Below are 20,192 nucleotides of genomic sequence, written 5' to 3'. Positions count from 1 at the left end.
CCTCCCCAAACCCCCACCCTCCCCAGGCTCTACCCCCAAATCTCCAGGAATTTCCCAGCTTGTAGTTGGCAACCCTAGGTGCAAGAAGTTGTAACGGTACTTAATTTAGTAAGTCTTTACAAAGTCTTTACAAAGGTGTACCTTACATACTGATTGCACATTTCTCCACTTCCACCAAGGAAGGAGACATGTGCCGCAGTATGGGGTGGTTCTTTTTATAATCAGCTGAGTTATGCTGGGAAAGAGCAGTAAGATATAGATGAGCAACCTCTTTAGGAGTAGGAATGCAATCTACTTTTAGAAGAGAAATCCATGTGATGCCTTGCCCCCCCAGCAATCAGACTTTGAGGGTCAACTTATTCTTATGAGGCATTCCACACTGTTGGAAGAATAGGGTTGCCAGCTCCAGGTTGGGAAATACCTGGAGATTTTTGGGGCGCAGCCTGAGGAGGGCGGGGTTTAGGGAGGGGAGGAACTTCAATGCCATAGAGTCCACTTGCCAAAGCTGCCATTTTCTCCAGGTGAACTGATCTCTATTGGCTGGAGATCAGTTGCAATAATGGGAGATCTCCTACTACTACCAGGAGGTTGGCAACCCTATGGAAGAAGGATTAAAAGGCTCTTACTGCATGGATCAAGGCCAGAGACAGGAATCTCTATGCTAGCAGACGTGTGCTACCAGTGTGGAAAAACCGCACATGTCTAAGACTGATTAAGAGCCTCTTCAATATTAAGCCCAGTTTGGGGAAGCACTTTATGGCAGACTCCGCATGGGATCTGTAATGTTTAAATTGACCTCCAAGAGACCAGATCAAAAAGTCGGGTGTGTTTAAGGTAAGGAACTAACAGTGCAACCCTAAACAGAGCTCTTCTAATGCTTAGGATTTCAGTGTAAGGAATTAGGCGCACTCTCTGGAGGTAGAAATCACTGGTATTAGGAAGCGCTCAGATCACACCATGTAAGTTTCCTACTTTTGGGAGGCAGGTAGAGTGTATCTCATGGATTACTACTAAGCACACACAACAATGTCTGTAACTCTTTTCGGGGGGAGGCTGGAACTAGGACATTCACTGAAATAGAACGTTCACTGCAGTATACGTCAATCATTTTTGGTTCATTAAAAGGTATGCATTATTAATTAGGCAGCTGGTGGGGCGTGTAAATTATTTTTAATGTAAAGTATTTAAAAATCTGTGTGCAGCAGGTACTTTGTTGTGATATAAGTTTATTGTCTGCGGCCAAAGGCCATCACAATCCACCATACAAAACATTAAAATAACATAAAATAACATTGAAGTAACTTTAAAACAGTCTGACCCCCCAAGAAGCTAGTATTTAAATATGTTAAGTTCCCTGATTAAAAAACAGCTTTAGCTCAGATTTTCTTGGCTGCTAAAGCAAAGAGTGACACTTTGTAGGAAACATCAGGATTGGCATCTGATAGGAGAAAGAGCAGCTTCTCTGGATCTAGAAAAATGATTTAGGCCCTTTAGAAACGCTCTGAGAAATTTAAGTCTGGGCTCTGTGTAAAGAGGACAGAATAAGGTGTAATGGATTAGGTCCTCTGGAGCAACTCCACAAATTAGGGCTGTCAATTCGGTTCGGTCCGAACTGAAAATCAACCGAATTTCCCCTGAGTCGGTGATTTTCAGTTCGGACGGATCCGAACTCAAATCTGGCGGGCAACCGGGGGGGCCGAATTCAGCGAGTTCGGGAGTTCGCGAATAAATTCGGCCAATTCGGCCCCCCCTTCAGGGGAGCCCGCTGAAAGGCGCGGGCTGCCCTTTAAACTGATCTGCGCCTCCCAGCTGGGAGGCTCAGATCAGTTTAAAGGGCAGCCCACCTCCCTTCAGCGGGCTCCCCTGAAGGGAGGCGGGCTGTCATTTAAACTCATCTGTGCCTCCCGGCCGGGAGGTGCAGATGAGTTTAAATGACAGCCCGCCCCCCTTCACGGGAGCCTGCTGAAGGGGGGGCGGGCTGCCATTTAAACTCATCTGCGCCTCCCGGCCGGGAGGCACAGATGAGTTTAAAGGGCAGCCCGCCCCCCTTCAGCGGAGCCCGCTGAAGGGGGCAGGCTGCCCTTTAAACTGATCTGCGCCTCCCAGCTGGGAGGCTCAGATCAGTTTAAAGGGCCCCCTCGCGCCTTCAGGGAATCCCTGAAGGCGCGCTTCGGCCAAATTTTCCCCCGAACTCCGGATCCCCCCGAATTACCGGGGATCCGAAGCGGGGGAGTTCGGACTTCGGCACGTACCGACCCCACAAGGGTCAAATTCGGCCGAATCCGAACTGTACCGAATTTTTTTTTTTGACAGCCCTACCATAAATACATAAGCGAGAGGCCCAGGTACTTTGTTAGAAGAGGCATTGCTCCTTCACTTTCATGCAAGGAAGAATACTTCTACTGAGATGGTGCTTGCTGCGATACAGGCATGCATCTACAAACAGAGAAGAATGCTGGTTTTTTTCTTCAAAACTATTGTCCTGTTCATGTGAAGGTTCAAGGAAACTTAATTGAGGAATTGATTTCAATACTATTAACTAAGATATTAAAAAGAAGGATATCCCTCTGGGAACCGGGCTGACTATCCTAATGATGGAATGGGGAAGAATGCAGTAATACTATAGGTGGTTCCGTTTATAAACTGAGAGGAGACATTATACAACTATGTATTGATTGGAAGAGGGACTGATGAAGCATCGGAAACGGCCATCTCCCCTTCTTTTCCTGATAGTGGAACCGTCTTTTTTCTTGTACCTTGCTGAAGGACAACTGAAAATAAGAAGATAAACAAAACTTTTCACAGCAATTTGTACAGGATTTGGACTTTTGTAACACGGACTCTTATTAGGATAGCTTTAGAGATGTATAGTTGTACAGATACCTACCTTGCTCTTTACATTGTGTAGCTTATCTAATACATGATTTTGCACTTTGTTATATACATTCGCTCCTGTGTTTGTTTCCTAACATTCTGTATACACACAGAGGTGTCTTTTTTATGTAACACCACCTGGAGGTTGGCAGCCCTATACATAGCTGTGTCAGCAAATACATGAATAGGGCATCACTTAATATCCCCCTGTCGTCGTCATGATCGCCAGGGCTTGGACATGCTCTCCCTTCTGCTTGATGCATAATGTGCATCGCATGTGATCCCTTCTGGCCTGATGAGGTTGGACGCGGGAGACCAGCGACCTCTCGCAAAACATTGTCGAAGGCTTTCACGGTCAGAGTTCATTGGTTCTTGTAGGTTATCCGGGCTGTGTGACTGTGGTCTTGGTATTTTCTTTCCTGACGTTTCGCCAGCAGCTGTGGCAGGCATCTTCAGAGGAGTAACACTGAAGGACAGTGTCTCTCAGTGTCGAGTGTGTAGGAAGAGTAATATATAGTCAGAAAGGGGTTGGGTTTGAGCTGAATCATTGTCCTGCAAAAAGTATCCAAGGTAATGTGCTAATGAGGGTGTGGTATGTTAATATGGAACCATTGTATCCTGAAGTGATCTGTTAATGTCTGAAATCCAAAGCTAATCTGCATGGTTATACGTCAGGAAAGAAAATACCAAGACCACGGTCACACAGCCCGGATAACCTACAAGAACCAATCTCGCAAAACAGATTGCGGGCGAAGTTAACATTCCATTTGATACCGAACGCAGCCTATATTCTTCAAAGTGTTTGCATAATGCATGCCGTCGTTTGTCATGCATAACGTTATTATAATAAACACCAAAGGATTTGTAGTGGGAATGATGAGTCACTTGTAAATTGTTGCCAAGTGGATAAAGAACACAATGTATTTACACAGCACTTAACTCCCGTTACATTTGAAAGCAGTAGTGAGACGATAACCGTACAACATGCATAATCTGGTGTGGGGGGGAAAGAAGCCAAGCCCTAAATCCTTTTCCTTTTTCCCCTCTCTGTTTCCTTTTTAACTTGCAGGTTTCTTGAGCACCGGGGACCAAGCAGCCAAGGGGAACTATGGCCTCCTTGATCTCATCCAGGCCTTGAGGTGGACTAGTGAAAACATTGGGTTCTTTGGGGGCGACCCGCTGAGAATCACCGTTTTTGGATCTGGCGCCGGCGGTTCATGTGTCAATCTCTTGACTTTGTCCCATTATTCTGAAGGTAACCGTTGGAGCAATTCAACCAAAGGTATTATTGCAGGTTGCAAATTTTGACGATTTCGGTGTCTGCATGCCACCACCATGACTTCTATGTGATGCTCTTGTATATATGTATTTTGTCGCATCTAGGAATGCCAAAGGAAATAATAATAATAATAATAATAATAATAATAATAATAATACCACCTCCTACACTTCTGGCATAAATGTGTCACTTCATATATCATGTATTCCCCCTACAGCAATAAGCCATTTATGCAGGGTCAATTTTGATGCTCGCTCAAAGCTCCTTTTTTAAATCCGACCTTTAAAATGCCTATTCACGCTCCCGATGCAAGAGGAGAAAGTCAAACAAATTCCACCCACACACACACTCACCTGCTCCTTCGTTCCTTCATTTGCATAGCCATTAGCAATCGTCGTTTGCATAGCTAACCCATGGCTGCAATTCTTCATGTTTCCTTGAGTGGATGTTTCAAGATGGGAACGGCACAAATAAAAAAGGTTGTGTTAAAGGGGCTCTTAAGAAATCCGAAGCAGGTATGTGCCGGCTTCGCAGTGACTTCTGGAATGACGGTTCAGCGTGAAGAACTCAAAAAAATATGCGGGGCACTTCAGCCTGGAACGCACTGCTAATTACCAAGCATAAACAGCCATAGTGTTGATTGCTCTCTTTCTCTGTATTGAGGCCTATGTCATTGGGATCAATTGGACCCCAGTTAAAGGAAATGGGGAGGGGGGAAATGCCACTGTTTCTGTAGTCCAAATGGTGCCACATTTATGCTCCTGCCCCGTTTAAGATAAAGATGAGCATTTTAAAAGTATTTTATGGAGATTTGGATTCAAAGGGGAAAGGATATAAGGTAGAAATGAAGTATATGAAAACCCATATGATCCCCATTTCTCTTTGTTCTCTAAACACTTGCTTAGATCAACCCCGCCCTCCTCAGGCCCCGCCCCCAAAATCCCCAGGTGTTTCCCAACCCGGAGCTGGCAAAACACACAATTGCTAGACTTTGGCTAGAAGAACTTATAGTAACTGCCTGATATTTTGGGCCTCTTCTCCTGAGGGTGCTTTTCTTAGAAAGCGGATCAGTGACTTTCACAGTATATATGAAAACAACTACATTTGATCAGTTTTGAAGGGCCTGTTCAGTTCTTTTTTTAAGAGCAGCAAGGTCTGAAGGGCAGTGGGTGGCATAGTTGTTGATTGGTACCAAATGGCAGAGTTGTTGCAAACTGTTATCTACTGTGAAGGAAATGAGCCCTCGGTTCAGAAGTCTTTTGTCTGAAAGTGTTAAAAGTTTCACTTGGTGCTGCCCAAGGAAAGAGCAAGTGTTTTTGCATGTGTGATCTGAGATTGTCAAAGCATCGAGGTTGTTCTCTTGCATCTTTTCCCCTTCTGTCATTATCACCTCTCTTCTCTAGAACAGGAAAGACTGTAGGCTGAGGGGGGGGAAATGAAGCAAATGCTTTCTGAGGTTACAGAGGCCTTCCATTTTGGCACCCTCATCCTTTTTGGGAAAAGGCACGGCACGCTTCGTTAGACTGAGGCTCTGAGCCAGTTAATTTTAACACATGCAGTTGCCTTCTACTGAGTGGGACCTTTGGTCCTCCAAGCCAAGGCAGCTGCTCTCCAGGTTCTCAGGCAGAGGTCTTTCATATGGCCAACTTGGAAGGCTCTCAGAGGGGAGTGGACATGTTCTTGGAGGAGAGGGCAATTCACGGCTACTAGTCAGAATGGATACTAGTCATGGTGCATACCTATTCTCTCCAGGATCAGCTGAACATGCCTATTATATTAGGTGCTGTGGAACACGGGTAGGATAATGCTGCTGCAGCCATCTTGCTTGTGGGGTTCCTAGAGGCACCTGGTTGGCCACTGTGTGAACAGACTGCTGGACTTGATTGACCTTGGTCTGATTCAGCATGACCTTTCTTATGTTCATATGCTCTTATATCACCTACTACCTCATTTTCTTTTACCAGTTTCCATGGAACTACTGAACTACTGAAAGTCCATACACTTCCCAAAAGTACATACACAACAAGTTGTCTTAATACTGAATTAGACCCTTGAACCATCAAAGTCAGTTTTGTCTGCTCAGACTTGTAGCGACTCTCCAGAGGCTCAAGCAGAGGTCTTTCCCATCACCTACTACCTCATCTCCTTTTGCCTGGAGATGCCAGGGATTGAACCTGGGACCTTCTGCATGCCACGCTTCCTAGCGGCACCTGGTTGGCCACTGTGTGAATAGACTGCTGGACTAGATGGACCTTGGTCTGATCCAGCAGGGCCTTTCTTATGTTCTTATGACCTGTGGCCCCTCCCCTGGTTTTTTGTTACTGTGGGCTCTAGTTTGTGAAAATAAACTTGCCACAATGCCGTTTTAAACAGGTCTACTCAGATACCTACTTAGGGTTGCCAGCTCCAGTTTGGGCAATTCCTGGAGACTTGGGGCCAGCACCTGGGGAAAGGGATGTTTGGGTAGAAGAGGGAGCTCAGTGGGGATGTGATATCATAGAGCCTGCCTTCCAAAGCTTCCATTTCCTCCAGCAAAACTGATCACTGTAGCCTGAAGATCCGTTGTAATTCTAGTAGACCATAGAGATCCAGTGTGGTGTAGTGGTTAAGAGTATTGGACTCTAATCTGGAGAACCGGCTTTGATTCCCCACTCCTCCACATGAGCGGTGGACACTAATCTGGTGGACCGGGTTGGTTTTCCCAGTCCTGCATATGAAGCCTGCTGGGTGACTACTACTACCACCACCACCACTACCACCACCACCATGGGATTAGTAATCCTAATCATACCCAGGTCTATTTAGTGGGACTCACTCCATTAAAAGGATTGCACCTTTATCCTTTTAAGTGCCACAAGACCTCCTTTTTCTTTTCACCTTTCAAACAGCAACCTTATGCATTCTTACAACGGGTAAGACCCATTACACACCATAGAAATTTATTTTCGAGAGAACATGCATTGGAACCGGCCGTATCTTTCCTTGATTTCATTTATTTCCCATTGCAAACAAGGGGAGGTGGAAGTGCTCAGCACTGGCTGGATCCTGCCCGTTATTTTGTAAGAGCCTTTCCTTCCCGTACGAAGGCTACAATGGCTGGAATAATGTCCCCGATTTCCATGGAACTACTTCAGAGAAAATGGTTTGAGGGTTGAAGGGGAACATTACTTTCATCCCTTTCATCCATTTTCCACCATCACAGTTCAATAACCAAAAAAAAAAAAATATTCGTCTCTAAAGTAGCTGAATTGAGCTTTATGGCTCGAGGACTTCGACCACTTTTAACTTAATCCAGCCTTTAATGGAGCATTTAACAAGCTCTGCTGTTTATACCAGCTCTCTCTGAACAGGTGACTTACAGCCCAATCCATAACCCAGTTAAGCAGCAGCCCTGTGATTGTCAGTGGGATCCCCGCACTTTTCAGAACAAGGTTCAGGGATTAGGTTGTTAGCAGTCCTGAAAGTGATTTGCTCCCTGGTGTTTCCGTCTAGTAAGTGGGAAGAGAGTCATCAAATATTCTTTGGTTTCTGTTTCTGGGTGGGGTTTTGTGTCGGTGTGATGGAAATATTTCTTGAAATCCAACTTGATCATGCAAATATTTACCTTTATTCATTCCTGTTTGGTGTGATTGTTTCTGTTGTTCGCCGTATCTTTCTTTGATTGTATTTATTTCTCCTTGATTTCATTTATTTCCCATTGAAAACAAGCGGACGTGAAAGTGCTCAGCACTGGCTGGATCCTGCCCATTATTTTGTAAGAGCCATTCCTTCCCGTATGAAGGCTACAATGGCCATTCTTTTTATGGCTGCTTGTATGGGATTGCCGTAAACCTTAATGGCACTTTATAGGAATTAGAGCAACAGATAGATAGACAGACAGACAGACAGGTGGGGGGGGGAGAGAGAGAGAGAGAGAGAGAGAGAGAGAGAGAGAGAGAGATGCCATATGAAGCTGTCTTATATGGCATCAGATCACTGGTCCATGACAATCAATATTGTCTCCTCAGACTGGCAGCAGCTCTCCAGGGTCTCAGGTAGAGGTCTTTCGCATCACCTATTCGCATCTCATTTAACTGGAGATGCCAGGAGATGCCAAGAAACCTTCTGCATGCCAAGCAGATGCTCTACCACTGAGCCTCAGACCCTTCCCATTTTTAGAACACACACACACCCACACACATATAAAGACCTTGGCTTCCGAATATATACAAGTTAGGTATTTATTGATGGAATACTGCAGTCACAAACATATTGCAGGTATTTCTTTATAGAAATCTCTAAGAGCTACATTACCATTACATGTACCATATTTTTAGTGCGCCTGGATAAGCGCCCTTACCTGGATAAGCGCTCTTACCGCCCTCTCTGTCCCTAGCAAGAATGGATGTTTAAAATCAGGTGCACCATTCTAATAAACATGGTACAGCCCACTTCAGTCATGACTTCTTCCTTATGGGAAAGGAGAAGTGTCCATGCATGAGACCAAGTCATATCCTGGGTTGGCTGTTTTACAGTTAATGCCACAACAAGTCACTCAGCCTTCCGCAGGTCAGACAAGTTCAGTCAGCTCAATTCCGAGCCGCAGTCAGAATTTGGGAATGACAAGAAACAAGCGGCCACTTGTTGCTTATTTTTAAAAAGGAACGCCATGATACAGAAGCTAGCAGCTAATGAGGCGAACCTAATCCATTAATAGAAGGCAGCAGAAATGTGTTAGGTTTGCCCACCACCTAAAGTAGTAGTTTGCAGAACAATTCGATGCCACAAAGAAGCCACAGTCATCACAGATGAACAATGAGACCACACACAGCAAGTCATTCACTGCAATCTTTTGAAACCCCCGTTCATTCTACCCAGCATTCAGTGGGTTATGCACAGACATCAAAAGCATCCAATTCTCCCCATTTGTTCACACCCCAGTTTAATATTGCAGGGCCTGATTGTCAGTCTCAGGCGTTTGCCTCTAGTATCCCTCAAGCTTACTCATCCAGACAGGTAGATCTGAAGCAGTAAAACTTTATTAGGAACTAAAAAGCAAATTAAAAGAACTAACTGCACGCAGGCAGGCAAGGTTAGCAACGGAGACCCAGTACAGGCTACCTGCTTAAAAACATTAGGACAAGAGAATAAGATAAACATTGCTAGGCAACAGTGAGATAAGATAAGCATTTCCCATGAATGAAGACACAACACGCCACAGCTGTGATAGCCGGCACTAACGAAGTATACACAGGAGCTTCCAAACCCTGGGAACCAAGGACTTGACTTGTGGCCAGAACTCGGCCTGAACTTATGTCAAGAGCCCGTCTGGATCTTGCGTTCAGTGAAGAACCTGACACTGATCTTGATCTACATCGATACAGACCTTTCATATATACTGCTCCTTCCCCCTTGCTACAAAATGAAACAAAAGTCGACCTGCGCCTTACAGACTGATGGTGTTTATTTCAGTATAAGCTTGCGTGAGCCACAGCTGTGAGGTGAGCTGTGGCTCATAAAAAGCACATGGTGAAATAAATGTTGTTCGTTTTTAAGGTATCTCTGGATCTTTGTTTCATGTTGCAAGGGCGGACTAATATGGCTACCCCTTTGTGATCCCTTTGCTTTTGCCTTGTTTTCTTGTTGGTTTGCAATGTATTATATATAGTTTATTTTTATATATATACAACTATATTATATGATTTACCTATATAGTCAACAACCTCAACAACAATAATAAAAATTTTTAAAAGCGTACACTGTAATGGTAAGATGTCTAACTGTCCAACAGACTTAATTCAGATATTTTAAGCATGTAGCTGATAGTTATTGATTCAGTCCATCTTTCTAAACTCTTGTCCTCTGTCTCCCCACACAGGACTTTTTCAGCGGGCAATAGCTCAAAGTGGGACAGCTCTCTCTAGTTGGGCAGTCAGTTTTCAGCCTGCAAAATATGCCAGGATGTTGGCTACAAAAGTGGGCTGCAATGTGTCAGATACGGTAGAATTGGTAGAATGTCTACAGAAGAAACCTTACCGAGAACTCGTTGACCAGGATATTCAACCTGCCCGGTACCACATAGCCTTTGGTCCAGTGATAGATGGGGATGTGATACCCGACGACCCTCAGATATTGATGGAGCAAGGAGAGTTCCTCAACTATGACATAATGTTGGGAGTTAACCAAGGAGAAGGGTTGAAGTTTGTGGAAAACATTGTGGACAGCGAAGATGGCATCTCGGCCAGCGACTTTGACTTTGCCGTTTCAAACTTTGTCGATAACTTGTACGGATACCCGGAAGGCAAAGACATACTAAGAGAAACCATTAAATTTATGTACACTGACTGGGCAGATAGACACAACCCAGAAACCCGGAGGAAAACATTGTTGGCTTTGTTTACTGATCATCAATGGGTTGCGCCAGCAGTGGCTACAGCTGATCTCCATTCCAATTTTGGATCACCCACATATTTTTATGCCTTTTACCATCATTGCCAAACAGATCAGGTACCTGCGTGGGCGGATGCCGCCCACGGGGATGAAGTCCCTTATGTTTTGGGGATCCCAATGATAGGTCCTACTGAATTGTTTCCTTGTAATTTTTCCAAAAATGATGTCATGCTAAGTGCAGTCGTGATGACATACTGGACAAACTTTGCAAAAACTGGGTAAGTCCTTCATGGATACATAGCATCACAATGAAGAACATGAATCTGATCCAATCAAGGCCCATCCTTTCTAATGGCACTCAGCATGTGTATATAATGGCAACGGTTGCCATGTTAATGTGCTGAAATTGTTGTTTTCTATAATACTATAATACTTTATAGAGCCCCGTGGCACAGAGTGGTAAGCTGCAGTACTGCAGTCAAAAGCTCTGCTCTCAACCTGAGTTCGATCCCAATGGAAGTCGGTTTCAGGTAGCCGGCTCAAGGTTGACTCAGCCTTCCATCCTTCCAAGGTCGGTGAAATGAGTACCCAGCTTGCTGGGGGTAAAGTATAGACAACTGGGGAAGCCAATGGCAAACCACCCCGTAAACATAGTCTGCCTAGTAAACGTTGGGATGTGACGTCACCCCATGGGTCAGGAATGACCCGGTGCTTGCGCAGCAGACTACCTTTACCTTTATAATACTTTCACATCTCATAAAGCCAGTTTAAGACCTGGATTAATACATGCGCAGTGCTGTTATTCTATGCAGAGTTACTCCAGCTTAGGCCTATTGGAATCAGTAGGTTTCGACTGGAATAACACTGTGCAGGATTACATTGGTAAAATGGTTATGAAGGGACAATTCAGGAGCTGCAACTTAGAGACATTAAATGATGTCATCTATCATGAGGTCTGGTTTCCCACATCAAGACCTGCTGACCAGTGTCCTATTTAGTTCAACCCTGCTAAGTGATAGCACACAAACCAAGATGTTGGCCAGTTTCAGATGTGATGGCATCACAGCCCTACAGCAGAGCGTGATAATATTTTAGCCACCAGCTCTGATGCAGGGGCAGAGAAAAGGGGGCAAAAAAGAGCGGAAACCTCTAAATTGAGAGCCAGCATGGTGTCGTGGTTAAGAGAGGTGGTTTGGAGCTGTGGACTCTGATCTGGAGAACCAGGTTTGATTCCCCACTCTTCCACATAAGCAGTGGAGGCTAATCTGGTGAACTGGATTTGTTTCCTTACTCCTACACAGGAAGCCAGCTGGGTGACCTTTGGCAAGTCACTCTCTCTCAGCCCTAACTACCTCACAGGGTGTCTGTTGTGGGAAGGGAAGGTGACTGTAAGATGGTTTGATTCTTCCTTAAGTGGAAGAGAAAGTCGGCATATAAAAACCAACTCTTCTTTTTTTAGCATTTTTGATATTTTAAAGGTTTTCTGCGTATCAACAGAAGTATGCATATTTATCATTAAAAAACCATGAGAGACATGGCTCTATCGACAACAGTGTTTTATTATATTTCCATATCCATGAACACATGAAGCTGCCTTGTATTGAATCAGAACCTTGGTTCATCAAAGTCAGTACTGTCTACTCAGACCAGCAGCAGCTCTCCGGGGTCTCAGGCAGGGGTCTTTCACATCACCTACCTGCCTAGTCCCTTTAACTGGAGATGCCGGGGATTGAAACTGGGACCTTCTGCATGCCAAGCAGATGATCTACCACTGAGCCACAGCCCCTCCCCAATACCAGATAACATGGAATTGGCTGGTTCAATTGGCTGGAGGACTATTATACCATAAACACCCAGTAGACATAAAAAAATTATTAGCATGTATCCTATTTCAGCTTTGCTCAGTGGAATTGTAGGATACATGTCATTGTGTGTATTGGAGGGCATAGCAGTACAGTAGCTGAGCCAACCATGTGTTATTTGGAGCTTAGTAGAAGTTAGTTTGATATATTGTGAAACACTGATACCATGTGAAAAATGTATTTTGAAGCTGGAGTAATTTTTCAAAAATAAATTAATGCCTTCTTTCCCACCCCCTAGGGATCCAAATCAACCAGTCCCACAAGATACAAAGTTCATTCACACAAAACCTAATCGGTTTGAGGAAGTAGCATGGACCAGATACTCCCAGAAAGACCAGCTTTACCTTCACATTGGATTAAAACCGCGAGTGAAAGAACATTACAGGGCCAATAAAGTGAACCTGTGGTTGGAACTGGTACCTCACCTGCACAATCTTAATGACATTTCACAGTATACCTCTACGACAACTAAAGTGCCATCAACTGATATTACTTTCAGGCCAACACGGAAAAATTCAGTACCTGTAACTTCAGCCTTTCCTACAGCCAAGCAAGATGATCCCAAACAACCACCGAGCCTAATTTCCGGGGATCAAAGAGACTATTCCACGGAGTTGAGTGTAACTATTGCTGTTGGAGCATCTTTGCTGTTCCTGAACATTTTAGCCTTTGCAGCTCTGTACTATAAAAAGGACAAGAGGAGACATGACGTCCATCGGAGATGTAGCCCACAGCGCACTACGACCAATGATCTCACCCATGCACAAGAAGAGGAAATAATGTCCCTCCAAATGAAGCACACTGACTTGGGTCATGAATGTGAGTCCATCCATCCACACGAGGTGGTTCTTCGGACCGCCTGCCCCCCAGACTACACACTAGCTATGAGGCGGTCACCTGATGATATTCCCTTGATGACCCCCAACACCATTACAATGATACCTAACACTATACCAGGGATTCAACCCCTACACACATTTAATACATTTACCGGTGGACAGAATAACACTCTGCCCCATCCCCACCCACACCCACACCCCCATTCACATTCAACAACTAGGGTATAGCCAGACAAGATGAAACAAACTTTTATTTTTTGGTGGATTACAGTGGGGGATAATTATGGAAGACGTGACTTGGCTTTCAACCTACAAGACTCTTACTATTTAAATATGGAGGAATATTATGTGAATATACATATCAAGAACTTTGGGGGTTTGGGGAAAAATGAATTGTACATATATACAAATGAACTTTTAAAAGAAAAAGTATAACTTTTTACAATTGCTTGAAGCAATTGTCCTGAATGATACTTTTTTCATTCACATTCAAGTATTAATTTTTTTGAGGATTTAAGTTACATAACGGAATTAGGCATGTGCAACAAAATCAGAAAGGAAACGATGACTGAAAATTAAAAAAAATGAATAAAGTTCTATCAATATGCACAAGGGACACATTAATGGAATGTCAGATAATTTTCACCCGTTTTGATTTCGAACTGTTTTCTTGTGTAGACCATATTTACATATTTGGATAATTATACAAAGCACCGATGCTGTTAAAGGCCTTCAAAATGGGCTCATTTGCTGAGATCTGCCAAGGAAAAAAGGGGGGAAAGTTTTAGAACCTGGCAGATATGACATTATCACATAAGCGCTGTCAGTATAAACGTTGTGGGAATAAAGGAAACGGGATATTTTTAGCACGATGTGCATGATAATTTATTATGCTTGGTGGCTGTGCTGCTGATTAAGCCGTAATTAAAATTCTTCTCATCCCATTGGGGTTCTGAATAGAAGTGTCTTCCCTCAATTGGCATAAACTAAGGGAGGTTTATTTTAAAGGGAGGGGAAGAAAAAGACCAAAACCGAAAACCTTAATTGACAACCCTGCAATTCCCGTTAGTTTCCCAAGTAATAGAAGGCATTACGGTCGTTTTTAAAGAGATGTTTGATGATACTGCAGGTGACGAGCAGGGAACACATGTGGATAGGAATCCCAAAAGGAAACCAACGTCTCCGTTCGGTTGTTACATTCTCTTTCCGCCTAATTAATTTACAGTGTTTACAATGCTGATAGGACATTTTTGATGAAGCAGTTACTGTTTTGATGGGGTTTCATTGCAGTCTCTTAGGCTTATACCAGTAATTTCTCTAAAAAGAAAAAATCCAAAGATTTATTTCCAATATTTCGCTGCCCCCCCCCCCCCCACTGCAAATTATCACATTGGTTCTAACTCTCGTTCATTCGACTTCTCATCTTGCATGTGATAAAAGTTGATTCATAGTATTTCCAAGCGATTCCCATCTTGGTCTGTGTATCATTAGCGGTGACCAAGCTCCCTGGAAATATCTATAAGGAGAGCTTTGCATAATACAGATAGAGATATGGAAAATATGGGGTTGGATCCAAGCGGCTTCTTGGCTGGTGACAAAGGGGAGCAGGATTCCCTTTGACCACCAAAAAAGGCTTTGCTGGGGATCGTGGGAGCGGCATAAAAAGAAAGCCGCATGGGACAGGAATGTAGTAAGAAGAGAAACGGCCAAGACTGTGTTAAAAAGCTGGAAGGATCCAACCCTAGATAAAGAATGGAAAAGTCAACACTGGAAATGTTTCAGTTCTGTGTCTTATTTTTAACATTGTCCTGTTGTTTGGAAAGGAATGGCTGGAAAATGATAGGAAGGTCTTTGTACCCCCGTCAGTTACTTTCAAATAATAAAAAAAAAAGGTATGCCACAATCATGGAAAAAAAGTTTGTAATATGTAATCGGATGTACATTTATATAAAAAAGAGAAAAAAAATTGAGATGGACTAAAGAGCACATCCCTGATGAGTACTTTCTCTCTTTTCCTGTATTATATTTCTATTAGAGTAAAGTTATGTGAATCTTTTTTTTTATTTTGCATTTTTTCAAAAAAAAATTACTAGCAATTTTGATAGTTTGTAAGATAACGCGCAGAACTTTCTCTGACAAACTAACTGCAGTAACAGAAATGTTTCTTTTCAGTTACTCTTTTTCAAGATTGAAAGCTTATTACACACACAGCAAAATTGTATACTACTTGATGGGAAACAAACATTCTTTGTACTTCTGGGGCAGTCGTGTTTGGCCGCCGAGTGGAAAAAAATAAATAAATCTAATCTGGATAATGAATATTATAATTATTCCAATGCTAAGAGACCTGAGATTTGCTCATTAAAGAGCTCAAATGTTTATTGCTGTTTTGTCATTTTTTAAAAATGAAGTAATGGTAACTGTCTCAGAATAAAGAGTTATTTCTCGAGACCGGTCTGGCTTTTGAAGACTTCTGTATGCCTTCTACAGGTCAAAATGTCTCCCTACTCCCTATTAATTGAATTCTTCATGAGGGGGAAATGCTGACATGGCAAACATACAAGTCGTACAACCAGTCCTAGGCGTGTTTACTCAGAAGTAAGACACAGAACTGTGCAGTTCTGAGCGGAGATACCTCCCGCTAAGTCCACTGAAGTAAATGTCATTATTTATTTATTATTTTATTTTATTTTAGTTCATTTATACCCTGTCTTTCTTCCCAATGGGGACCCAATACAGCTTACATCATTCTCCTCTCTTCCATTTTTTTCACATTCCATTTCTCTTCCATTTTTCTTCACAACAACCCTGTGAGGTAGGCTAGGCTGAGAGTATGTCACTGGTCCAAGGTGACTCAGCAAGCTTCCACGGCTGATAGGGTTGTCAGGTCCCTCTTTGCCACTGGCGGGAGGTTTTTGAGCCGGAGCCGGAGGAGCGTTGGGTCTGGGGAGGCACTTCAATGCCATAGAGTCCAATTGCCAAAGTGGATGTTTTCTCCATTTTCTGATCTCTGTCGGCTGGAGATCAGTTATAATAGTGGGAGATCTCCAGCCATTACCTGGAGGTTGGCAACCCTAACGACAGAGTGGGTAACTGAACGTGGCTCATCCAAATCCTACTCCTTGACTTTAGTTCCTACGCCATAAAGAGTTGTATTTATCTTCAGGATTGCCCTGATAACGTTCAGATGGACTTACTCCAAAGTGTGCAGGCATAGAATTGCAACCTGAAATATTTTTGATAACTGCCTTGAGGATAAGCCCTATGAAACACAGCAGTTCTTACCGTTGAATAAACATGCCTAAGATTGGGCTGGACATTTTCCGACTGTCATCTGTTTAGCAGAATGCTGGAATGGCCCAAAATAAGTTGTTCTTAAAAAGGAAAAAGGAAGAACAGGCTTACTTTAAACAAATGATGTTGAGAAATTCACAAGTACAAATAAAACTTTTCTAAACTTTTGTACAAGCAGTTCTTCTGGACACACTGAGAGTGGACTAGATGAACTGAATAGAAAAAAATAGGTAATATTCACTCGGAAGCCCTTGCTTTGGGATCATTTTTGGCAGTGGCACAAATATAGACTGGTGGTCCTGGTTATCTATCAAAGGTCTCCCCGTAGAAGCCGAAATAGAGAAAGTCTTCAAAATTCAGGATGGTCCATGTGCAATTTCTGCCTGACGTGGTTGTGACTGTGACCTGCCAAATGTAAACCAATAAAAAGAATTGTTTGCCATCGGATAACTATTGTTTAATAAGAAGATTGTATTGTGCTATGTTGACGAATGGAAACCAAACAGAAGGAAAACCCCCAGAAATAGAAATGGTGAGCACCGACCAAGACTACATGGGAACAAAAAATGTTAATATGTTTTTCTTAACATCAATATCAAATGATGTTTAAAACTAGTTTAATGGTACCCATATATCTCATGACAGCTCTCTCTCTCTATACAGTCTCTGATCATTGTTCTCTTTTATTAGATAAAATAAATCATTTAGGTGTACTGAGCATGACACATTTTTTTTAACTTGGGGCCAGCTGATCACAGCATAGTAAATGTGAAACATGGGGGGAACGCAGGGATTGTAACTGTCTTTTAACATATTCGCAAGATACTGGCTGTGATCCCACCCAGCTGGCAACGAGGCCGGTATATATCTGACTGCACAAAAATCACAATTGTCAGGGGTCAGTCTACCAGTTTGGATGCACTGTAGGGGATTCCACTTTCCATTCTATGTGCAGGAGCATGTGGCTCCCACCCCAGTCCAGAGCCAAAAGCGCATTAAAGCACATTGATGGAGTTCTTGGGAATGTGGACTCCACATTTATTTCAATGGACTACAAGCTGATTCTCTTGCCAAGCTGCTTCCTCCATTGCAATGAATGAGAAACCTTTGAAGGAGCCATGTGCGTGACTCTCAGCACCCCACAGAGTAAGAAACCACTCCATCACAGTGCTTGTATGCAAGAGGAGAATCTGGGTAAAAATGCAGTGTGGATCCCATGTGCAACCATGGAGCGTGCATTGCTTCATTCCCTAACATTGTATCTGTAAGTCAGCTTTTACTTTGAAAGCATGCAACAGCCATAAATCTAGCCTCTTGTTTTTGGTTGCAAGTATGGTTGCCAACCATGCAGTAGCTGGAGATCTCCTGCAATTATAACTGATCTCCAGCCGATAGAGATCAGTTCACCTGGAGAAAATGGCCGCTTTGGCAACCGGACTTTATGGCATTGAAGTCCCTCCCCTCCCCAAACCCTGCCCTCCTCAGGCTCTGCCCCAAAAATGTCCTACCAGTGGCGAAGAGGGACCTGGCAACCCTAGTTGAAAGTCATATGCCATTTGGACCTATTCTGGGAAAGCTCTCCATTGAACGATACAAGAAAGAAAATATCACATTCAGATTAGATTTCTGAAGGTGAAGTTTGGAGAGTAGGTGCTACATCTTAATATGTAATTTTTTTTTGGGGGGGGACGTAACAGAAGTATTTTTCAAATTTAGTCAAAACTGTAGTCCCGCGCAAATGAAGCATCTGCATGTGTGGGGAGGGAGAGAAGACATGGGCACACTGGCCCTCCCCGTCCACTCTATCACAGAATCACTGGCACAATTCGAATGCACACAGGATGTGCTCATATGTATTTCCCCTCCCCATGGCAGGTGTTTTATTCCCTAACATTATAGCTGCAAATCAGCTTTGGCTTTGAAAGCATGCCAATCCCCTGCACCTTAATATGTAATTTTGTGGGGAGACTAACAGAAGTATTTTTCAAATTTAGTCCAAACTCTAGGCCCACGCAAATGAAGGGCCTGCACATTGACTCACTGTGGGGGGGAGAGAGGATACTAGCGCACTGGTCCCGTCCCCTGCCTCCACTCTATCACCGAGTCAGTGGCACAATTCAAATGCACACCGGAAGTGCTGATACGTATTTCCCCTCCCCATGACAGGTGACACTGCTTTTCAAATGTTGCTCATCACAGTGTGTGTGGCCGTTTCCTCTGTATGTGCAGTTGTGCTAGGGTTGCCAGGTCCCTCTTCACCACCGGTGGGAGGCTTTTGGGGCGGAGCCTGAGGAGGGGAGGGCTTGGGGAGGGACTTCAATGCCATAGAATCCAATTGCCAAAGCAGCCATTTTCTCCAGGTGAACTGATATCTGTTGGCTGGAGATCAGTTGTAATAGCAGGAGATCTCCAGCTATTACCTAGAGGTTAAGCAGCCAAAATAAACACCTCTGTACTAATACCAACGGTAAGGAAATGAGTACAGAAAGAGCTGGTATATACTAACAAAACAGCAAGTGTGTAACAAGGTGTATAATACACCTTGTAACAAGGTGTATAATACACCTAATAATGCACCTAATACACCTTGTTACACACTTGCTGTGTTTTGTTAGTATATACCAGCTCTTTCTGTACTCATTACCTAGAGGTTGGCAACCCTAAGTTGTGCCCTCTCTCCCTAGCCCAAGTGGTGAGTAAATGCATGGATGGATCCTCTCTATAGGGCTTGTAAAAATGCTATGGAACATTGAAAATGCTTTATGGAGGGGTTGTTTTTGGTAAAGGATGGAAGTATTTATCACTTGCTTACACCCCAAACTTCACCTTCAGAAATCTAATCTGAATGTGATATTTTTTTCCTTGTATCATTCAATGGAGAGCTTTCCCAGTAACCGAAGAATAGTTCCAAATGGCCTATGGCAAGAGGCAGATGAATGGCTGTTGAATATTTGTAAATGTATTTGTGAGTCAATCTGGCCTCTTGATCCTATTCAGTTCTCCATTGGAGTCTGCTTGAATGGATCCATGTTTTGAGTGTGGGCACTGGAGCTAAGGTAGAGGCCTTTCTGGTTGGGCCCACCAAATGTGGCCCTGATGTACCAAGCTAATGGCCCTCTAGAAACAGTGAAAGAGCCCTTCTTAGGGGACTGAAGATTTGTTAAAGAGTTGGGTAAAAACATATTATTTGTGTGGAGTTAATCTCTCTTCATAGGAGTAGCTTCCAGGGAGTTAAATGTTCCAGGGGATGTATGAACAATAGGTATGGTAGCCAGGACCCTCTTTGCCACTGGCAGGAGGTTTTAGGGTCGGAGCCGGAGGAGAGCGGAGTTTGGGGAGGGGAGGGACTTCAATGCCATGGAGTCCAATTACCAACCTCCCATTTTGTCCAGATGAACTGATATCTATTGGTTGGAGATCAGTTGTAATAGCAGGAGATCTCCAGCTAGTACCTGGCGGTTGGCAACCCTAATGACAGGAGATTTACTTGAGGCCATCTCTGCACTAACTACAATTAAAGGAGAGATGGAGGGATGGGAACAGAAGCATTATCCATCATATTCAATGTGAGTACAATCCAGAATAATAATAATAATATATTCCAGAAGAGCCTTCAGGAATTTGCAATCTTGAAAGGGGAAGATGTACCAGCAATAGGGTTGCCAGGTCTCCCAT

General features: G+C 43.5%; 1 protein-coding gene across 5 annotated transcripts in view; it reads left to right on the top strand.

The window, feature by feature from the left end:
* NLGN1 (neuroligin 1) overlaps positions 1-14,229 on the top strand; it is a 553,403-nt gene extending 539,174 nt beyond the window's left edge. For 3 of the 5 annotated variants that reach the window (XM_056849370.1, XM_056849368.1, XM_056849371.1), the window contains 3 exons: positions 3,944-4,129; positions 10,011-10,800; positions 12,623-14,229. In XM_056849370.1, coding sequence (XP_056705348.1) covers positions 3,944-4,129; positions 10,011-10,800; positions 12,623-13,451 — 1,805 coding nt within the window. In that variant the 3' untranslated portion in view covers positions 13,452-14,229. Of the gene's footprint in view, positions 1-3,943; positions 4,157-10,010; positions 10,801-12,622 lie in introns of all 5 variants that reach the window. The other 2 variants (XM_056849369.1, XM_056849367.1) reach the window with 1 other exon arrangement.
* The last annotated feature ends 5,963 nt before the right edge of the window (positions 14,230-20,192 follow it).

Source organism: Euleptes europaea, chromosome 5 (assembly GCF_029931775.1).
Source record: "Euleptes europaea isolate rEulEur1 chromosome 5, rEulEur1.hap1, whole genome shotgun sequence".
Taxonomy (NCBI): domain Eukaryota; kingdom Metazoa; phylum Chordata; class Lepidosauria; order Squamata; family Sphaerodactylidae; genus Euleptes; species Euleptes europaea.
This window is presented reverse-complemented; position numbering and strand designations above follow the sequence as displayed.